The following is a 23,166-nucleotide window of genomic DNA, read 5'->3' on the forward strand; positions in this document are numbered from 1 at the left end:
AACTATTTCGGATATATAGAGATGATACTCGAGTAAATCGATCCAAAGGGAAAAAAATGTGACCCTTCTTTTTAGGTATTAGGTCTATTTTTCATAGTTTTTCTTAAACAAAAGGTTAGCAACAAAATTTTAAGAAATATGTTTGTTTGTGTTATTGACTATTGTCCCAGTCTAGATTATTCTAAATATGTTCTTTAGATGCGGCACTACCGATAATCGTTGAAAATATATGCATATATTTTACACATAACTAAACAGTTTTAAAATGTGGTAAGTACATAAAAAATAACAGTTAGGGATTGCGTTTACTATAAATGCCATACAACGCAAATAACAACGTTCTTAAGTATCTGTTGCTTAAAGCGAAGTTCACGGTTCAATAGTTACAAACTTAGTTAAATATTCTAAATCCAAGTTTATTGTTCGAATATTTAAAATGTTTTCAAAAACCATGATACTGTTTTTTTGCGTGGCATTGTATTTTTCGAATTGTCAAGATGCTCCTCCTAATCAAAATCAACTTGTAAGCATAACGAGTACTGATTAATTATTAATAATAAAATACCTAAGATTGTTGCTTAACAGTGTACAAAATGTAATGTATAGTTTAGAAAAATACTTTAATGTTTAAACAACTTCCATTTTCGCACCGAAGAGTTTTTTAAGTAATATTTTCACTTATAACCAATTTTTGATAACAATAACAAAAAAACGTTAACTAATATGAAATTTATGTTATTATGCTGAAAAAATTTGCAAGCCATTTTATATATCTGTTTTATATATAACTACGCATTTTTATTTTCGTTAAAGAAGGATCAATTTAACTTACAAATTGTATTATACAATTTAATGAGTGATTTTTATTCTTATAACAACAGGAAGCAATAACAAGAATAGTCAATGCGCATAAAATAAGGGGTGGCCTGAAATACCAAGGGCTATTAGAAGTAGTTGACCAAGTAAAAACGGAAACAGGCGCAAATGGAAATTACTTCGATCGTGATGCTGTAGAAGCGAGAATAATAAGTAATGAATAATATGATAATATTCAACAAATATGTTGAGTAAAATGTACAAACCTATTAAAAAGACATTTTAATAATCAAATCTATCATTTGTAAAACTGTACATTGTATTCGTAAATTACGAACAAATTAATCAACTGTCAATGATGAAACCATTTTTGGTGCATACAAAAATATTAGCAAAACATGAGATACATAATCAGATTTAAAAAAAAGACAATACAGTAGGGTGGGGCATAGTGGGGCCGAGGAGGACAGAGGTTGAGAGGAATTATTACAACTCAATATGATAAAATTACTCTCGAATAAATGCTTCGATGCGAATCAGTAGTTAGTATTTTCAAATCAGTAAAATTCAAACCAAGCATAGTATAAACCAGCATAGTAAAAAAAAAGTGAGGTGTTGTGGTTACAAATAGCATCAAAGTGTTTATTTGAAAGTGATTTTATGACGTTTATCAATAAAGCTTCCTGTAGACCCGTGACCTCTCCGTCCCCGCTATGCTTTGATTACATTATTCCTCGACGCTACTGTACTAGTCCTCTCGGATTAAATTACTTTCAAACAAACGCTTTGATGCTAATTTATAAACACTACACTTCATTTTAACTCTTTTTTACTATGCTTGTTTATACTGTGCTTGGTTTAGACTTTACTGATTTAAAGATACTAGCTACTGATTCGCATCGAAGTGTTTATTTGAAAGTGATTTTAATACTTTTAGTTGTAATAATTCCTGTAAACCTGTGACTTCCCGTCAAAATCATTGTGGCCCAAATGACAAATAATTAAACCCTTGTTAAATTTATTTGGAATGGTAGGTGATTCATGTTTTAACCGTTTGTACTCCAAAACTTAAATTATAATCACTTATTCTCAATAAAAATAATATTTATGTATTATGTACTTTCATTAGAGTAATCGCACACTAACTCTTTATACTTCATAGATTATACTCTTTCATAGCTCTAATATACTTCTATTTTATTAGCTTGACAATGTACAAAACCAAACCTTTACATAGATCCTCAAATTGTATATTTATTTCTTGTATTGTTCTAAAGAAAAATTGAGTATCAAACATTGAAATTAAAAGTAAATCTTAAACTGTAATGGAGAAAACAATAAATTATACTTTTATATATTACTTATTAGTAAGAACTAATCAATGAGAGGTGCGATGTTTATAATTTAGCATCAATGCGTTTTTTTCAAAGTAGTTTTATCCTAGAGGACTAGTACACACATTAAAACTCGTATGGTTTGTTTTTTAAATTTAAACTGTTAAGAAGTAAACTTTTCAATTTACCGCCCCCTCCCACCAAGTACTAACTAGATAAAATTTTTAATTTACAGAGTTGCTATAATATTAAAAATAAAAATGTTGTAACACAATATTACACTCAAATTTTTTGCTGTTAAATTTACCGTATGTCATTTTTTAAAAATATATATACAATTGTATTCTTTCAGACTCCTTTTTAACGAAAGAAGATATTGTAACTTACACTCGAATGATTCTAGGTGACAATGAATCGGCGGTAAATATAAAACTAAAATTACTATATTACAATTTAAAGGTTGGTTAGATTAGGTTTATTTGAAGTATTCAAACTTTCAATTATTCTATGCAAATTGGTTTTATTTATTCTTATAAGTATAATAAGTGTATAAAATGTATGATAAATACGTTTCTTTGATTATTGCTGTTAAATATGCAAAATGTAAATTAATGTCTTAGAAAATTAATCCTATATTTTTAACGTTCCTATTATTTTGCTAAAAATGTTTTATTTGTAAATTGTAATGCACATTTTAATGTCTATTCTTATTCTTATAACAATAGGAGTATATAAGAGCTTTATACGATGGCCAACCAACTTATAAGGAAGAAATAAAATTTGTTCAAGCAGGTTTTCTCATTCAAGCAGCAGCACAAGCTAGGCATAGGGATACAGCCCCTTCTACATTTCAACTATTGATAGCGGAAATGATAAGTAATAAACAATAGAAAAATATTTAATAAATATGTTGAGAAAAATTTTTAAAAATTAGACATTTTAATAATATAGTCTATCATTAATTGCACAACTATAAATTATATACTTTTTTATAAAAATGAAATGTATCATGTAATTTTACATTATTATTCTTCAATTACGAAAATTTGAACAAATAATCTTCTGCAAGTGGAAAACATATTTTTTCTCAATATATTTGTCGTTGAATTGGCCTGATTCGTTTGATTAAAAAATGTATAATACTTTGTACTTTTAGGACTCACGTTTCTTTTTTGGACAAAAGATGATATGATTCGCAACATTAGTGAAAAATTAAATTTCAATTAATAAAATTAATGCGTGTGTGTACTATATAGTATGACACATACAAAAATGTAGTCTTGATTGATTAATAAATCATTTTGCTCTTACATTTCGTTAGTATTTATTTTATTACTTCCTATAACTCAACTGGATAATATTGAAGTTATAACAACATTTACATTAAAAAAAAATAAAAATAATCCATTCCTAATTTAAATCCGTTTTTGAAATGAGGTGTAAACTATTTTAATAGTTTACTTTTTGAAGTGTTGTGTTTAGACTTTAGATCAGAATAAAAACACATCATCATTCATCGTATGACTAATGCGTTCTCAAACTCGTATCAAAGCTAAAATATTACCATTAGCACTTTTCTAGGCTACAATATATTTCATTAATATTAGTATTATTGTGTATTCATTATAAACCAATACATACAGGATATCTCATATGAATTTTAAAATTTTTGAGACTTTTTGGTGTTTATAACCCATGATTCTTCAACAAAAATAGTCGAATTAGTTCTAAATTTGTATGGGCTGTTATAAAGATAAAGTACTAACGATAAACATGAACAAACCAAAAAAATATCAAAAAGCTATTCCACTAGAAGAGTTGGCGACTTTTTCTATATTTATATTTTGCGTGTAAAGGTTTTGATTTTAAGGACTAGAATTTAGACTGCAGAAAGACCTACGATAACGGGGCTATGTAATACACAATTTTCACTCTCGTGATATTCCTTTCACAAGAAAATCACACTTTGACCGTAGTTAATTTCTAGGTTGCTCTGTATGAGTGAATCAATAATTTAAATAGTAAAGATATAAAATCTACTTGAACCCTAGACCATAAAAATTATACACTTCTTGCGTACACGTGTTACGACAACGATGTTGTCATCTTCAGCGCTAACAACAGACTGAGTCTCCCTACTATTCTCTGTTCTCACTAAGCCTTGACTGTACTGGCTTTTTTAATTAATAGTTATTGATATTCAAACAGTTCACATCACTCGTATAGTTATATCCAATAATGGACAAAACATAAATTATAATCGTTGTATCGATGTTTAGGAAAAGTAGTAGTATTATGTTAGTTAATTATAATAAGTATTAAATACAAATTGTAAATTATAAATTTATATTAAAGGCTTTTGCCGAATTGATCTGTCTTTTGACTGGTTTCAACACTTCACAAAAATGTAAAATTTAATAAAACATTTTCAGCTGAGTCTGCAACCACGAAAGAGCATTTTCATGTCTCGTTGAAGTACCAAATTAATTTAAAGTAGTGGTGAAATTATAGACAATCATAGATAGATAATGATATAGTATATTAACAAGCTAATATATAAAGTGGCTAGTATATTAAAACATCAAGTTTCTGGCTAATATTTTAGTATTTAAAATCTGGCTTAAAACAATTCATAAAAATATGACCTCTTAAATTATTGAATTCAATTTAGTTCAGTTCTAGTTTGAACGTTGGGAATACAGCATAGTCGGTGAAACTCCCCAAATTATATTCTTTTTTTATTTAGTTCATGTACCCATTTTCTTTTTTTCGTCTTGCTGGACTCAAGGTAAGCAGAAGAAGCAATTCTTCTTTGTCAGAAGAACTGCTAGACATTTTGTAAAATAAAATGAAAACAGAAAACGTGAGATAAAAAAGTGAAAAATAAAAAACAACCAGCAGTACACTCTTGGTAGTGGCAATTTTCACACTGGTTCGCTCACACTTGTCCGCATTCTATTTGACTATCCTAGTCCGCAGTGGACCAACGGACTAGTTGACGGACATGTCCGCTTTCTGTTGGCCGATCCTTAAATCGTCATTTATATTCACCGTACAAAGTCTAGAGATACGTTTATTATAATATTTGTTTACTTAATTTGTATTATAATCCTTTATGTTTTAACATAATAAGAAATGTTAGTTTTACAAAATAGTGTGTATAGTTTTATAGTAGTTTTTTTTTTTAATAAGATAAAATGTTATCTGCATTGATTGAGACAGTGTAAACAACTGAAATAAACAAGCTTTTTTTGTCTCCACTGACCGCGTATCTAAATATTGTATAGCGAAGGCTGTGTTTAATTAAGCCTTAGAAGGCAGACAGTCGTGAGTGTGATCCTCCCCCCCCCCCACTGCACCATAACAAAGTTAAACGAATGGTAAGTTCCAAAAGGTATCACAAACATTGAATATTATAAGAAACTTCGTATTTTACGAAAACGATTTGTATGGTTTTATTATTATTTTTTTTTTTTATCAAAACCGAAGTGTTTTTCTTAACATATTTTGTTATGCAGTTGTTTCTGTATTTAAATGTTTGGCCTATTTTATTTCTTGCACGGTAGAATCTCGATGTTTCAATAATATTAGCAAATATCTTGATATGTCTAATTATTCTTATTTTATGTATTGCATTTAAAAGGAAATTTTAGATTAAATATTTTTTTTTTGGCAACAATGCTATCAATACTTTTTTTAAGACTTACGCAATATTTTTCGACAATTTATATGGTTTTATATTGCACGATTATATTTTAACATTGAAATATGTTGTTAGCAAAGTTAACATGTCGTTTTTACAACGACTGTTGCAATGTAACAATTTAAGACATAATTTGGACTAAAAAAACAAAGTAAAAATAGAACCAAATTGTAAAGCATTAAATAGACTATTTGCTAACAACAACTGTTTATTAAGTTTTTATGTTTTAACATATCTAAAAAAAAAATATAATTTTATAGTGATATTTTTTTGAAACAAAATTGTTTTCTGTTATGATTGTCGTACAGTATCAAGCTGTATTTTATAAAAAATTTTGTTTTGTTGCTTGTGTTTTAAAACGTTTAAATGTATTGTAGAACTTTATTGTAATAATAATAGGGTCAATAGCAATAAAGTATCTATGAAAATAATTAAAATTTGAATTGAACATTATTTTTCGACTTTCGATGAGCATCTAAACGAAATTCAAATAACACATGCCTCATAGCATATAAGTCGTTGGTGCAATTGAAAGTTTTTTTTCACTGTTTTTATATTTTGTCATACATCAAGTTGTTTTTTGAAACAATTTTTATTTTTTGTTGATTGTCTTTATATGATTTAAAAAAAATATGAAATGTAGAACTCTACATTACACAAGTTATACAGATACATATTATGTATCTGTTCTGATTCCGACATAATATTTTAGTTGTAATTGATAATTACTATTAATTACAATTATAATATTTAATAGTATAACTTAAAGAAATATACAACTAATATCAGCTGTAGTTATAACATTTTATTGGTTGGAATAAAAATCAAAATTTTGACACTAAAAAATTTCTGCAATTTCTCATCGGTTTTAGGCCCTAAGATTATTTCTTGAAAATGTATTTAATATCTAAATAACAAGTTTTTCTAACAAAACATTTAATTGGGTAAACTATAAAATAATCGTGTCTCTGCATTAATATAGTTCAATTGGACCAACTATGTATTTTTTCTGTGTAAGAGGGAAGTACACAAATCAATATAATATACATTATTTAACAAATGTTATTAAAACTATACAATAGAAACATATTTTTTAAAATATGACGCCAAAGGCATTATTATTTGGAAAATAACAGCACATAATACCGTGTTCTTACAAAACACGGAAGCCTGAAATAACATTTCATTAGCAATAAACAATTTTGGTTATCGTTGCATGAAATAATTGTGGAATATTTTAAATATTCCTGATATTTTTTGAAAAAAATAAGTCAAAATGTTTAAATATATTATTTAACCTATAAATTAAGGTGATTAAGCTACCCTCTTCAAAATATTAAGTTGGTCCAACTAAAACCATGGTTACATGAGGGCACGATACGATTCTAGTTGGACTGACTTATTTAAAATGTGATCCCACTAAAAGTAAGCACATAATAGGGGCTCATCAAATTTCTTGTTCAAATAACTAAATAACAAGTTGTTCTAACAAAACATTTAATTGGGTTATCTAAAAATTTATCTTGTCTGTACATTAATACAGTTCAAATTGGACCAATAATATACTTTTTCTGTAGAGTAGGGTAGTATACAAATCAATGGTGTAGATACATTAAGGATAAACCACTTATTTTTTCTAAAAAAATTCTAAGTTTTGGTTTTCCCATTTAAAAACATCTACAATTACTAAATTTCCAAACATATATGTCAAAAAAATATTCAATTGAATATAATATACACTATTTAACAAATGTTATTCAAACTATATACAAACATATTTTTATAAATATGACGCCAAAGGCATTATTATTTGGAAAAAAACAGCACATAATACCGTGTTCTTACAAAACACGGAAACCTGAAATAACATTTCATTAGAAATAAACAATTTTGGTTATAGTTACATGAAATAATTGTGGAATATTTTAAATATTCCTGATATTTTTTGAAAAAAATAAGTCAAAATGTTTAAATATATTATTTAACTTTTAATATTCAATTGAACATAATATACATTATTTAACAAATGTTATTCAAAGTATATAGAAACAGATTTATTAAAGTATGACGCAAATGGCAATAATATTTGGAAAAAACAGCACATAATACGATGTTTCTAAAAACACTTGATCCGGATGAATTATATCTTTGACAGTAAACAATTTTAGTTAGCTATGCATGAAAATATTGTTAAAAATAATTAATATTCCAAGTTTTTCGAACACAATTATTATTTCAAAATGTTGAAATATAATTTAACCTATAAAATAAGGTAAATAAGTTACGTTCTACAAAAAACAATGTCGGTCCAACCAAATTTATGGGTAATATGAAAGCACAATACATTTCTAGTTGTACTGAGTTATTAAAATTTGATCCCACTAAAAATACGCATATTATAGGGACTTAATACTATTTTAGTTTATATATCTAAATAACAAGTTATTCTAATAAAATATTTAATTGGGCCAACTATAAATTAATCGTGTCCCTACATGAACCATATTTTAAGTGGGATCAACTATATATATTTCTCTCTAGGAGGACGGTATTCAAATCAATGGTATAGATATATCAAATAAATGTTTTATGTGGAATACACATAATACATTAAGGAAAAAACACTTTTTTTTTTTTTAAACAATACTAATTTTTAATTTTCCCTTTTAAAAAACATTTACAATTACTAAATTTGCAAACTTATGTGTCAAAAAAATATTCAATTGAACATAATATACATTATTTAACAAATGTTATTCAAACTATATAGAAACAGATTTATTAAAGTATGACGCAAATGGCAATCATATTTGGAAAATAACAGCACATAATACCATGTTTCTAAAAACACTTGAGCCGGATGAATTATTTCTTTGACAGTAAACAATTTTGGTTAGCTATGCATGAAAATATTGTTAAAAAAAATTAAATACTCCAAGTTTTTCGAACACAATTATTATTTCAAAATGTTTAAATATAAATTAACCTATAAAATAAGGTGAATAAGTTAGGTTCTACAAAAAACAATGTCGGTCCAACCAAATTTATGGTTAACTTGAGGGCACAATACATTTCTAGTTGTACTGAGTTATTAAAAATTTGAACCCCACTAAAAATACGCATATTATAGGGACTTAATACTATTTTAGTTTATATATCTAAATAACAAGTTATTCTAATAAAATATTTATATGGGCCAACTATAAATTAATCGTGTCCCTACATGAACCATATTTTAAGTGGGATCAACTATATATATTTCTCTCTAGGAGGACGGTATTCAAATCAATGGTATAGATATATCAAATAAATGTTTTATGTGGAATACACATAATACATTAAGGAAAAAACACTTTTTTTTTTAAATAATACTAATTTTTAATTTTCCCTTTTAAAAAACATTTACAATTACTAAATTTGCAAACTTAAGTGTCAAAAAAATATTCAATTGAACATAATATACATTATTTAACAAATGTTATTCAAAGTATATAGAAACAGATTTATTAAAGTATGACGCAAATGGCAATAATATTTGGAAAAAACAGCACATAATACGATGTTTTTAAAAACACTTGATCCGGATGAATTATATCTTTGACAGTAAACAATTTTAGTTAGCTATGCATGAAAATATTGTTAAAAATAATTAATATTCCAAGTTTTTCGAACACAATTATTATTTCAAAATGTTGAAATATAATTTAACCTATAAAATAAGGTAAATAAGTTACGTTCTACAAAAAACAATGTCGGTCCAACCAAATTTATGGGTAATATGAAAGCACAATACATTTCTAGTTGTACTGAGTTATTAAAATTTGATCCCACTAAAAATACGCATATTATAGGGACTTAATACTATTTTAGTTTATATATCTAAATAACAAGTTATTCTAATAAAATATTTAATTGGGCTAACTATAAATTAATCGTGTCCCTACATGAACCATATTTTAAGTGGGATCAACTATATATATTTCTCTCTAGGAGGACGGTATTCAAATCAATGGTATAGATATATCAAATAAATGTTTTATGTGGAATACACATAATACATTAAGGAAAAAACACTTTTTTTTTTTTAAACAATACTAATTTTTAATTTTCCCTTTTAAAAAACATTTACAATTACTAAATTTGCAAACTTATGTGTCAAAAAAATATTCAATTGAACATAATATACATTATTTAACAAATGTTATTCAAACTATATAGAAACAGATTTATTAAAGTATGACGCAAATGGCAATCATATTTGGAAAATAACAGCACATAATACCATGTTTCTAAAAACACTTGAGCCGGATGAATTATTTCTTTGACAGTAAACAATTTTGGTTAGCTATGCATGAAAATATTGTTAAAAAAAATTAAATACTCCAAGTTTTTCGAACACAATTATTATTTCAAAATGTTTAAATATAAATTAACCTATAAAATAAGGTGAATAAGTTAGGTTCTACAAAAAACAATGTCGGTCCAACCAAATTTATGGTTAACTTGAGGGCACAATACATTTCTAGTTGTACTGAGTTATTAAAAATTTGAACCCCACTAAAAATACGCATATTATAGGGACTTAATACTATTTTAGTTTATATATCTAAATAACAAGTTATTCTAATAAAATATTTATATGGGCCAACTATAAATTAATCGTGTCCCTACATGAACCATATTTTAAGTGGGATCAACTATATATATTTCTCTCTAGGAGGACGGTATTCAAATCAATGGTATAGATATATCAAATAAATGTTTTATGTGGAATACACATAATACATTAAGGAAAAAACACTTTTTTTTTTAAATAATACTAATTTTTAATTTTCCCTTTTAAAAAACATTTACAATTACTAAATTTGCAAACTTAAGTGTCAAAAAAATATTCAATTGAACATAATATACATTATTTAACAAATGTTATTCAAAGTATATAGAAACAGATTTATTAAAGTATGACGCAAATGGCAATAATATTTGGAAAAAACAGCACATAATACGATGTTTTTAAAAACACTTGATCCGGATGAATTATATCTTTGACAGTAAACAATTTTAGTTAGCTATGCATGAAAATATTGTTAAAAATAATTAATATTCCAAGTTTTTCGAACACAATTATTATTTCAAAATGTTGAAATATAATTTAACCTATAAAATAAGGTAAATAAGTTACGTTCTACAAAAAACAATGTCGGTCCAACCAAATTTATGGGTAATATGAAAGCACAATACATTTCTAGTTGTACTGAGTTATTAAAATTTGATCCCACTAAAAATACGCATATTATAGGGACTTAATACTATTTTAGTTTATATATCTAAATAACAAGTTATTCTAATAAAATATTTAATTGGGCTAACTATAAATTAATCGTGTCCCTACATGAACCATATTTTAAGTGGGATCAACTATATATATTTCTCTCTAGGAGGACGGTATTCAAATCAATGGTATAGATATATCAAATAAATGTTTTATGTGGAATACACATAATACATTAAGGAAAAAACACTTTTTTTTTTTTAAACAATACTAATTTTTAATTTTCCCTTTTAAAAAACATTTACAATTACTAAATTTGCAAACTTATGTGTCAAAAAAATATTCAATTGAACATAATATACATTATTTAACAAATGTTATTCAAACTATATAGAAACAGATTTATTAAAGTATGACGCAAATGGCGATCATATTTGGAAAATAACAGCACATAATACCATGTTTCTAAAAACACTTGAGCCGGATGAATTATTTCTTTGACAGTAAACAATTTTGGTTAGCTATGCATGAAAATATTGTTAAAAAAAATTAAATACTCCAAGTTTTTCGAACACAATTATTATTTCAAAATGTTTAAATATAAATTAACCTATAAAATAAGGTGAATAAGTTACGTTCTACAAAAAACAATGTCGGTCCAACCAAATTTATGGTTAACTTCAGGGCACAATACATTTCTAGTTGTACTGAGTTATTAAAAATTTGAACCCCACTAAAAATACGCATATTATAGGGACTTAATACTATTTTAGTTTATATATCTAAATAACAAGTTATTCTTATAAAATATTTAATTGGGCCAACTATAAATTAATCGTGTCCCTACATGAACCATATTTTAAGTGGGATCAACTATATATATTTCTCTCTAGGAGGACGGTATTCAAATCAATGGTATAGATATATCAAATAAATGTTTTATGTGGAATACACATAATACATTAAGGAAAAAACACTTTTTTTTTTAAATAATACTAATTTTTAATTTTCCCTTTTAAAAAACATTTACAATTACTAAATTTGCAAACTTAAGTGTCAAAAAAATATTCAATTGAACATAATATACATTATTTAACAAATGTTATTCAAAGTATATAGAAACAGATTTATTAAAGTATGACGCAAATGGCAATAATATTTGGAAAAAAACAGCACATAATACGATGTTTCTAAAAACACTTGATCCGGATGAATTATATCTTTGACAGTAAACAATTTTAGTTAGCTATGCATGAAAATATTGTTAAAATTAATTAATATTCCAAGTTTTTCGAACACAATTATTATTTCAAAATGTTGAAATATAATTTAACCTATAAAATAAGGTGAATAAGTTACGTTATACAAAAAACAATGTCGGTCCAATCAAATTTATGGTTAACTTGAGGGCACAATACATTTCTAGTTGTACTGAGTTATTAAAAATATGATCCCACTAAAAATACGCATATTATAGGGACTTAATACTATTTTAGTTTATATATCTAAATAACAAGTTGTTCTAATAAAATATTTAATTGGGCCAACTATAAATTAATCGTGTCCCTACATGAACCATATTTTAAGTGGGATCAACTATATATATTTCTCTCTAGGAGGACGGTATTCAAATCAATGGTATAGATATATCAAATAAATGTTTTATGTGGAATACACATAATACATTAAGGAAAAAACACTTTTTTTTTTTTAAATAATACTAATTTTTAATTTTCCCTTTTAAAAAACATTTACAATTACTAAATTTGCAAACTTATGTGTCAAAAAAATATTCAATTGAACATAATATACATTATTTAACAAATGTTATTCAAAGTATATAGAAACAGATTTATTAAAGTATGACGCAAATGGCAATAATATTTGGAAAAAAACAGCACATAATACGATGTTTCTAAAACACTTGATCCGGATGAATTATATCTTTGACAGTAAACAATTTTAGTTAGCTATGCATGTAAATATTGTTAAAAATAATTAATATTCCAAGTTTTTCAAACACAATTATTATTTCAAAATGTTGAAATATAATTTAACCTATAAAATAAGGTGAATAAGTTACGTTATACAAAAAACAATGTCGGTCCAATCAAATTTATGGTTAACTTGAGGGCACAATACATTTCTAGTTGTACTGAGTTATTAAAAATATGATCCCACTAAAAATACGCATATTATAGGGACTTAATACTATTTTAGTTTATATATCTAAATAACAAGTTGTTCTAATAAAATATTTAATTGGGCCAACTATAAATTAATCGTGTCCCTACATGAACCATATTTTAAGTGGGATCAACTATATATATTTCTCTCTAGGAGGACGGTATTCAAATCAATGGTATAGATATATCAAATAAATGTTTTATGTGGAATACACATAATACATTAAGGAAAAAACACTTTTTTTTTTTTTAAACAATACTAATTTTTAAATTTCCCTTTTAAAAAACATTTACAATTACTAAATTTGCAAACTTATGTGTCAAAAAAATATTCAATTGAACATAATATACATTATTTAACAAATGTTATTCAAACTATATAGAAACAGATTTATTAAAGTATGACGCAAATGGCAATCATATTTGGAAAATAACAGCACATAATACCATGTTTCTAAAAACACTTGAGCCGGATGAATTATTTCTTTGACAGTAAACAATTTTGGTTAGCTATGCATGAAAATATTGTTAAAAAAAATTAAATACTCCAAGTTTTTCGAACACAATTATTATTTCAAAATGTTTAAATATAAATTAACCTATAAAATAAGGTGAATAAGTTACGTTCTACAAAAAACAATGTCGGTCCAACCAAATTTATGGTTAACTTGAGGGCACAATACATTTCTAGTTGTACTGAGTTATTAAAAATATGATCCCACTAAAAATACGCATATTATAGGGACTTAATACTATTTTAGTTTATATATCTAAATAACAAGTTGTTCTAATAAAATATTTAATTGGGCCAACTATAAATTAATCGTGTCCCTACATGAACCATATTTTAAGTGGGATCAACTATATATATTTCTCTCTAGGAGGACGGTATTCAAATCAATGGTATAGATATATCAAATAAATGTTTTATGTGGAATACACATAATACATTAAGAAAAAAACACTTTTTTTTTTTAAAATAATACTAATTTTTAATTTTCCTTTTTAAAAAACATTTACAATTACTAAATTTGCAAACTTATGTGTCAAAAAAATATTCAATTGAATATAATATACATTATTTAACAAATGTTATTCAAACTATATAGAAACAGATTTTTTTTAATGTATGACGCAAATGGCAATCATATTTGGAAAATAACAGCACATAATACCATGTTTCTAAGAACACTTAAGTCGGATAAAATATATCATTGGCAGTAAACAATTTTGGTTATCGTTGCATGAAATAATTGTAGAATATTTTAAATATTCATAATTATTTTCGAAAAAATGAGTCAAGATGTTTAAATAAATAATTTAACATATACATTAAGGTGAATAAGTTACGTTCTAAAAAAAACAATGTCGGTCCAACCAAAATGATGGTTAGTTTGAGGACACAATACATTTATAGTTGTACTGAGTTTTTAAAAATTTGACCCCACTAAAAGTACAAATAGTATAGGGGCCGAATTCATTTCTAGTTCAAATAACTAATTAACAAAACATTTATGTCGGCCTTATAAAAGCTAATCTTGTCTTAATATAGTTTAAATTGGACCAATAATATATTTTTTCTGTGGAAGAGGGTAGTAAACATAGCAATGGTATAGATTTAAAAATATGTCTTATGCTATATACCCAAAATACATTAAGTATAAAACACTTTTTTCCTGAAAATAATTCTAATTTTTAGTTTTCCTTTTTTAAAAACTTTTACAATTACTAAATTTGCAAATTTAACTATAGTTGAAGTCGGACCAAATATAAATTTTTTCTCTCTAGGAGAACGGTACACAAATCAATGGTATAGATATCTCAAATATATGTTTTATGTTGAATACACATAATACATTTAGGATAAGACGTTTTTTTTCAAAAATAATTACTCCAATAATGATTTTAAGAAATCTTTGCCCACCTAAGTTATGCAATGGTACACGTCTGCGTGTAATTGCTTTTCAGAAAAATCTTATAGAAGCTAACATTTTTACTGGTTCTGCAAATGGCAATTCAATTTTTATTGCTCGCATACACATTGTACTATCAAATGATCCTTTCCAATGGAAGAGATCGCTAGCTATTTATATTTTTATCATGATTATAATATTTGTGATAATATGTTAAACATATAATTTTTGTGATATTTGCTCATCTTTTATATTATTTATTATCATAAGCTTTCATATCAATTATTATTTTTATACTATTATTTTTAATTCTGTGTTGTTACGTTTTAAGAATCACAACAGACCTGTAAGGGCTCAGAGACAAAATTTGAATTAGATATAGATATTTATTTTTTTTATTTCAAGGGTCTCGCGTACTACTATTGTAGAACACCGATAATCAATTTTATTTTAAATGGTTTTAGGATTTCTTTATCACAATGATAATTATTATACCTTTAAATGATATTGTATTTTTGATATCTGTTAAGATTTCGGACTTTATTTTTTGTGTAATTCTGTATATTGAGCGATAAAGTTGCATATTCTACTATTGTAGATTACGCGACTACTCAGGTACAACATTTTTATACATTGTACGTTTATGGGTATATTTTAAATGTTATGTATTGATGTTATACACTTTATTATACTATATATATACTATACATATACATAATAAATATATATATATATATATATATATATATGTATATAAATATGTATATATATATATATATATATATATATATATATATATATATATATGTGTAAAAATATGTATTTTAAAAATATTGTTTTATTTATTCTCCTTTAAATTGTTACAGTTCCTTTTATATGTATTAAATTACTTAATATTGTACAACATTGATAGGAAATACACAATATATATGAGAATTGAATAATGTGGTCAAATCATTAATTTATGTTGCAATAATACATTTTAATTGGCAAAATTGTAATTTTTCTACATATGTAGACGCGCGACTACTCATGCGATTTTACACCGCGCGACTAATGCAGGGTTAAAGCTTTATTATAAACGTTATTTTGGTTGATTTACACTTAAAAAGACATTGCTTCTACAGTGAGTTACCCCCAAAAAGAGTGTTGCAAAACATAGTTGGACAACAAATATATAGACACTGTGAATTACGTCGCACTGGTTGCCTTTATATATTTCCTTAAAATTAGACGGGAGGGAGGGGTTCGACATACCCATCAGCACGATGACGTAACAATGGGGGAGGGTGCGTACGAGAACCTAAATTAATTTGGCGTCGTGTGATGATGGTTATCTAATCACAATATTTCTTCGGAAAACGCCGGGTAATTTGGCTAGTATTCGATATATCTTTATAATTGATTTGCATACCATCCTCCTACACAGAAAAAATATAATAGAGTTGGTCTAACTTAAACTATGGTTAATGTAGGGACACGATTATTTTTAGTTGGCCTAATTAAATGTTTTGGTAGAACAACTTGTTATTTAGTTATTTAACTAGAAATGTATTGTGCCACTATAGTATGCGTACTTTAAGTAGGATCAAGTTTTTAATAAGTCAGTCCAACTAGAAATGTGTTATGCCATTAAATTAACCATAAATTTGGTTGGACCAACTTTGTTTTTTTGGTATAGTCGCTTAATCACCTTAATTTATAGGTAACACAATACGCTGTTGGTTGATTTGTGTTGTTGGACACAGCTTAACCTCAGGTTCTTCGTGGCAGCTGAGGTGTCCACTGCACTACACCATGTCTCTTAAACAGAAAATTACTCAACGTTTTTACTCGTGTTTTGACATTACAGCCTGATCTCCATTGCATTATAGTACAGAGTGATTTTTTTATCACGAGCCACTCAACATCTTATAGGGCTTACAAACAAATTACAAATTTTTTTTTAATATTGTTTTTATATAATGTGATCTCAATTTTCACAATTTTTTTTGTTTTTACCCCCCTCCCAACTTAGTTTTTTTGATAACAACTTTAGAAACTTAAATAGTAACGTATATATTTTATTAAAGTTTTAAGCTGAGAATAATGTACTAAAAACTTGGACTGGTCGATAACCAGTTTCGGATAACTATTTTTGAAGTTATTTAAGTTTCAAGTTTAAGGCAAGAGGAAGGTGGAGTGGAGTATTATTTTTAACTACGCGCCTTTCCTAACCGCACTTCTCCTCCCATCCTAGTCTTAAAACCCTTATAACTTTAAAAATAGTTATCTGAAACTAGTTATCGACCAGTCAACATTTGTTATACATAATTCTCAATTTAAAAAAGAAATAAAATATATACGTTACCATTTAAGTTTGAAAAGTTGATATAAAAAAATAACTAAGTTGGAAGGGAGGGTAAAAATTACAAAATTTGTGAAAAATTTAGATCAGATTGTATACAAACAATATGAAAAAAAAATTTTAATTTCTTATTAAACCCTATGACATATTGAAGGGCTTATGATAAAAATATCACCCTGTATAGTCTTCTGGGAATTATAATATTTTATTGTCAATTGCAATAGTATATGTATATGTTTACTTTTCGTATTTCATATTGGCACAGGGTAATCCATTTAACATTTGTATATCTTACATAGACATGTTTAAAAAAAAATATGATTTTGTTTTATATCTTTTTTTACAAGTTACAGATATATATAGACCTATCTTCAGCTCTTTAGTTTCAAACCAAAACAATTTTAACATTTGGGGGGAGGGGGCAGGATGCAGGGCTATCGAAATTTGATTTGTGGCTATTTGGGGATAGAGACATGCCTTATAAATGTTCTATAAAAATTGCGCTTCGATCCGACCGTTTTTCAATAAGATCTAGTGAGTTAAAGTTCGAAGTTTAAAATCCGGCAAATTTTTTTTCGATTATGTTAGTTTTTGGGGGCAAAGAAGTCTTATGGTCCACCAAAGTACCAATAATCGCAAACTATTTCGGATATATAGAGATGATACTCGAGTAAATCGATCCAAAGGGAAAAAAATGTGACCCTTCTTTTTAGGTATTAGGTCTATTTTTCATAGTTTTTCTTAAACAAAAGGTTAGCAACAAAATTTTAAGAAATATGTTTGTTTGTGTTATTGACTATTGTCCCAGTCTAGATTATTCTAAATATGTTCTTTAGATGCGGCACTACCGATAATCGTTGAAAATATATGCATATATTTTACACATAACTAAACAGTTTTAAAATGTGGTAAGTACATAAAAAATAACAGTTAGGGATTGCGTTTACTATAAATGCCATACAACGCAAATAACAACGTTCTTAAGTATCTGTTGCTTAAAGCGAAGTTCACGGTTCAATAGTTACAAACTTAGTTAAATATTCTAAATCCAAGTTTATTGTTCGAATATTTAAAATGTTTTCAAAAACCATGATACTGTTTTTTTGCGTGGCATTGTATTTTTCGAATTGTCAAGATGCTCCTCCTAATCAAAATCAACTTGTAAGCATAACGAGTACTGATTAATTATTAATAATAAAATACCTAAGATTGTTGCTTAACAGTGTACAAAATGTAATGTATAGTTTAGAAAAATACTTTAATGTTTAAACAACTTCCATTTTCGCACCGAAGAGTTTTTTAAGTAATATTTTCACTTATAACCAATTTTTGATAACAATAACAAAAAAACGTTAACTAATATGAAATTTATGTTATTATGCTGAAAAAATTTGCAAGCCATTTTATATATCTGTTTTATATATAACTACGCATTTTTATTTTCGTTAAAGAAGGATCAATTTAACTTACAAATTGTATTATACAATTTAATGAGTGATTTTTATTCTTATAACAACAGGAAGCAATAACAAGAATAGTCAATGCGCATAAAATAAGGGGTGGCCTGAAATACCAAGGGCTATTAGAAGTAGTTGACCAAGTAAAAACGGAAACAGGCGCAAATGGAAATTACTTCGATCGTGATGCTGTAGAAGCGAGAATAATAAGTAATGAATAATATGATAATATTCAACAAATATGTTGAGTAAAATGTACAAACCTATTAAAAAGACATTTTAATAATCAAATCTATCATTTGTAAAACTGTACATTGTATTCGTAAATTACGAACAAATTAATCAACTGTCAATGATGAAACCATTTTTGGTGCATACAAAAATATTAGCAAAACATGAGATACATAATCAGATTTAAAAAAAAGACAATACAGTAGGGTGGGGCATAGTGGGGCCGAGGAGGACAGAGGTTGAGAGGAATTATTACAACTCAATATGATAAAATTACTCTCGAATAAATGCTTCGATGCGAATCAGTAGTTAGTATTTTCAAATCAGTAAAATTCAAACCAAGCATAGTATAAACCAGCATAGTAAAAAAAAAGTGAGGTGTTGTGGTTACAAATAGCATCAAAGTGTTTATTTGAAAGTGATTTTATGACGTTTATCAATAAAGCTTCCTGTAGACCCGTGACCTCTCCGTCCCCGCTATGCTTTGATTACATTATTCCTCGACGCTACTGTACTAGTCCTCTCGGATTAAATCACTTTCAAACAAACGCTTTTATGCTAATTTGTAAACATTACACTTCATTTTATAGATACTAACTACTGATTCGCATCGTAGTGTTTATTTGAAAGTGATTTTAATACTTTTAGTTGTAATAATTCCTGTAAACCTGTGACTTCCCGTCAAAATCATTGTGGCCCAAATAACACATAATTAAACCCTTGTTAAATTTTTTTGGAATGGTAGGTGATTCATGTTTCAACCGTTTGTACTCCATAACTTAAATTATAATCGCTTATTCTCAATAAAAATAATATTTATGTATTATGTGCTTTCATTAGAGTAATCGCACACTAACTTTTTATACTTCATAGATTAAACTATTTCATAGCTCTAATATACTTCTATTTTACTAGCTTGACAATGTACAAAACCAAACCTTTACATAGATCCTCAAATTGTATATTTATTTCTTGTATTGTTCTAAAGAAAAATTGAGTATCAAACATTGAAATTAAAAGTAAATCTTAAACTGTAATGGAGAAAACAATAAATTATACTTTTATATATTACTTATTAGTAAGAACTAATCAATGAGAGGTGCGATGTTTATAATTTAGCATCAATGCGTTTTTTTCAAAGTAGTTTTATCCTAGAGGACTAGTACACACATTAAAACTCGTATGGTTTGTTTTTTAAATTTAAACTGTTAAGAAGTAAACTTTTCAATTTACCGCCCCCTCCCACCAAGTACTAACTAGATAAAATTTTTAATTTACAGAGTTGCTATAATATTAAAAATAAAAATGTTGTAACACAATATTACACTCAAATTCTTTGCTGTTAAATTTGCCGTATGTCATTTTTAAAAATATATATACAATTGTATTCTTTCAGACTCCTTTTTAACGAAAGAAGATATTGTAACTTACACTCGAATGATTCTAGGTGACAATGAATCGGCGGTAAATATAAAACTAAAATTACTATATTACAATTTAAAGGTTGGTTAGATTAGGTTTATTTGAAGTATTCAAACTTTCAATTATTCTATGCAAATTGGTTTTATTTATTCTTATAAGTATAATAAGTGTCTTTGATTATTCCTGTTAAATATGCAAAATGTAAACGTTCCTATTATTTTGCTAAAAATGTTTTATTTGTAAATTGTAATGCACATTTTAATGTCTTATCTTATTCTTATTACAATAGGAGTATATAAGAGCTTTATACGATAGCCACCCAACTTATAAGGAAGAAATAAAATTTGTTCAAGCAGGTTTTCTCATTCAAGCAGCAGCACAAGCTAGGCATAGGGATACAGCCCCTTCTACATTTCAACTATTGATAGTGGAAATGATAAGTAATAAACAATAGAAAAATATTTAATAAATATGTTGAGAAAAATTTTTAAAAATTAGACATTTTAATAATATAGTCTATCATTAATTGCACAACTATAAATTATATACTTTTTTATAAAAATGAAATGTATCATGTAATTTTACATTATTATTCTTCAATTACGAAAATTTGAAAAAATAATCTTCTGCAAGTGGAAAACATATTTTTTCTCAATATATTTGTCGTTGAATTGGCCTGATTCGTTTGATTAAAAAATGTATAATACTTTGTACTTTCAGGACTCATGTTTCTTTTTTGGACAAAAGATGATATGATTCGCAACATTAGTGAAAAATTAAATTTCAATTAATAAAATTAATGCGTGTGTGTACTATATAGTATGACACATACAAAAATGTAGTCTTGATTGATTAATAAATCATTTTGCTCTTACATTTCGTTAGTATTTATTTTATTACTTCCTATAACTCAACTGGATAATATTGAAGTTATAACAACATTTACATTAAAAAAAAATAAAAATAATCCATTCCTAATTTAAATCCGTTTTTGAAATGAGGTGTAAACTATTTTAATAGTTTACTTTTTGAAGTGTTGTGTTTAGACTTTAGATCAGAATAAAAACACATCATCATTCATCGTATGGCCAATGCGTTCTCAAACTCGTATAAAAACTAAAATATTACCATTAGCACTTTTCTAGGCTACAATATATTTCATTAATATTAGTATTATTGTGTATTCATTATAAACCAATACATACAGGATATCTCGTATGAATTTTAAAATTTTTGAGACTTTTTGGTGTTTATAACCCATGATTCTTCAACAAAAAGAGTCGAATTAGTTCTAAATTTGTATGGGCTGTTATAAAGATAAAGTACTAACGATAAACATGAACAAACCAAAAAAATATCAAAAAGCTTTTCCACTAGAAGAGTTGGCGACTTTTTCTATATTTATATTTTGCGTGTAAAGGTTTTGATTATAAGGACTAGAAGTTAGACTGCAGAAAGACCTACGATAACGGGGCTATGTAATACACAATTTTCACTCTCGTGATATTCCTTTCACAAGAAAATCACACTTTGACCGTAGTTAATTTCTAGGTTGCTCTGTATGAGTGCACCAATAATTTAAATAGTAAAGATATAAAATCTACTTGAACCGTAGACCATAAAAATTATACACTTCTTGCGTACACGTGTTACGACAACGATGTTGTCATCTTCAGCGCTAACAACAGACTGAGTCTCCCTACTATTCTCTGTTCTCACTAAGCCTTGACTGTACTGGCTTTTTTAATTAATAGTTATTGATATTCAAACAGTTCACATCACTCGTATAGTTATATCCAATAATGGACAAAACATAAATTATAATCGTTGTATCGATGTTAAGGAAAAGTGGTAGTATTATGTTAGTTAATTATAATAAGTATTAAATACAAATTGTAAATTATAAATTCATATTAAAGTTCATATTAAATTCATATCAATATTGATGACAACATATTGTACTTAATTTTAAAATTGTTTTCATTTTAAAATTGTGCACTGAAAATGATCGATGAAACGAAACGATTGATTGATCTAGTGGGAGAATGCGTTTATTTGAATGATACGCAGAATCCGCTGAAAAATGGACAGATTCGGCAAAAGACTGGTTTCAACACTTCACAAAAATGTAAAATTTAATAAAACATTTTCAGCTGAGTCTGCAACCACGAAAGAGCATTTTCATGTCTCGTTGAAGTACCAAATTAATTTAAAGTAGTGGTGAAATTATAGATAATCATAGATAGATAATGATATAGTATATTAACAAGCTAATATATAAAGTGACTAGTATATTAAAACATCAAGTTTCTGGCTAATATTTTAGTGTTTAAAGTCTGGCTTAAAACAATTCATAAAAATATGACCTCTTAAATTATTGAATTCAATTTAGTTCAGTTCTAGTTTGAACGTTGGGAATACAGCATAGTCGGTGAAACTCCCCAAATTATATTCTTTTTTTATTTAGTTCATGTACCCATTTTCT

At 26.6% G+C, this 23,166-nt stretch overlaps 1 protein-coding gene across 4 annotated transcripts; it reads left to right on the forward strand.

Annotated features, from left to right (window-relative positions):
• Positions 1–302: 302 nt before the first annotated feature.
• On the forward strand, positions 303–21,523 carry LOC126845605 (uncharacterized). 4 transcript variants are annotated; one of them, XM_050584358.1, is made up of 5 exons: positions 303–523; positions 19,091–19,238; positions 20,656–20,723; positions 20,971–21,121; positions 21,402–21,487. In XM_050584358.1, exons 1-5 carry the CDS (start codon positions 437–439, stop codon positions 21,470–21,472), a joined length of 525 nt encoding a protein of 174 aa, XP_050440315.1. In that variant the 5' UTR covers positions 303–436; the 3' UTR covers positions 21,473–21,487. The 4 variants fall into 4 exon arrangements, with proteins under 4 accessions (XP_050440315.1, XP_050440314.1, XP_050440312.1 ...); XM_050584357.1 differs by lacking the exons at positions 19,091–19,238; positions 20,656–20,723; positions 20,971–21,121 and adding exons at positions 882–1,029; positions 2,503–2,570; positions 2,876–3,026 and having other exon boundaries at positions 307–523; positions 21,402–21,523; XM_050584355.1 differs by lacking the exons at positions 19,091–19,238; positions 20,656–20,723; positions 20,971–21,121; positions 21,402–21,487 and adding exons at positions 882–1,029; positions 2,503–2,570; positions 2,876–3,026; positions 3,307–3,462 and having other exon boundaries at positions 308–523.
• The last annotated feature ends 1,643 nt before the right edge of the window (positions 21,524–23,166 follow it).

This window comes from Adelges cooleyi, unplaced genomic scaffold (genome assembly GCF_023614345.1).
Source record: "Adelges cooleyi isolate 19-005CV unplaced genomic scaffold, UGA_ACOO_1.1 ACOO_flye_CR_arks_rails_tigmint_CR_PRNA_8, whole genome shotgun sequence".
NCBI classification, from domain to species: Eukaryota; Metazoa; Arthropoda; class Insecta; order Hemiptera; family Adelgidae; genus Adelges; species Adelges cooleyi.

Bases quoted from the DNA above. Each gene is read 5' to 3' on its own strand.
- LOC126845605 (XM_050584358.1), top strand. From the start codon at position 437: ATGTTTTCAAAAACCATGATACTGTTTTTTTGCGTGGCATTGTATTTT. The intron at 524-19,090 runs GTAAGCATAACG...TTATAACAACAG, and splicing joins CTCCTAATCAAAATCAACTT to GAAGCAATAACAAGAATAGT. The intron at 21,122-21,401 runs GTAATAAACAAT...TTGTACTTTCAG, and splicing joins ATTGATAGTGGAAATGATAA to GACTCATGTTTCTTTTTTGG.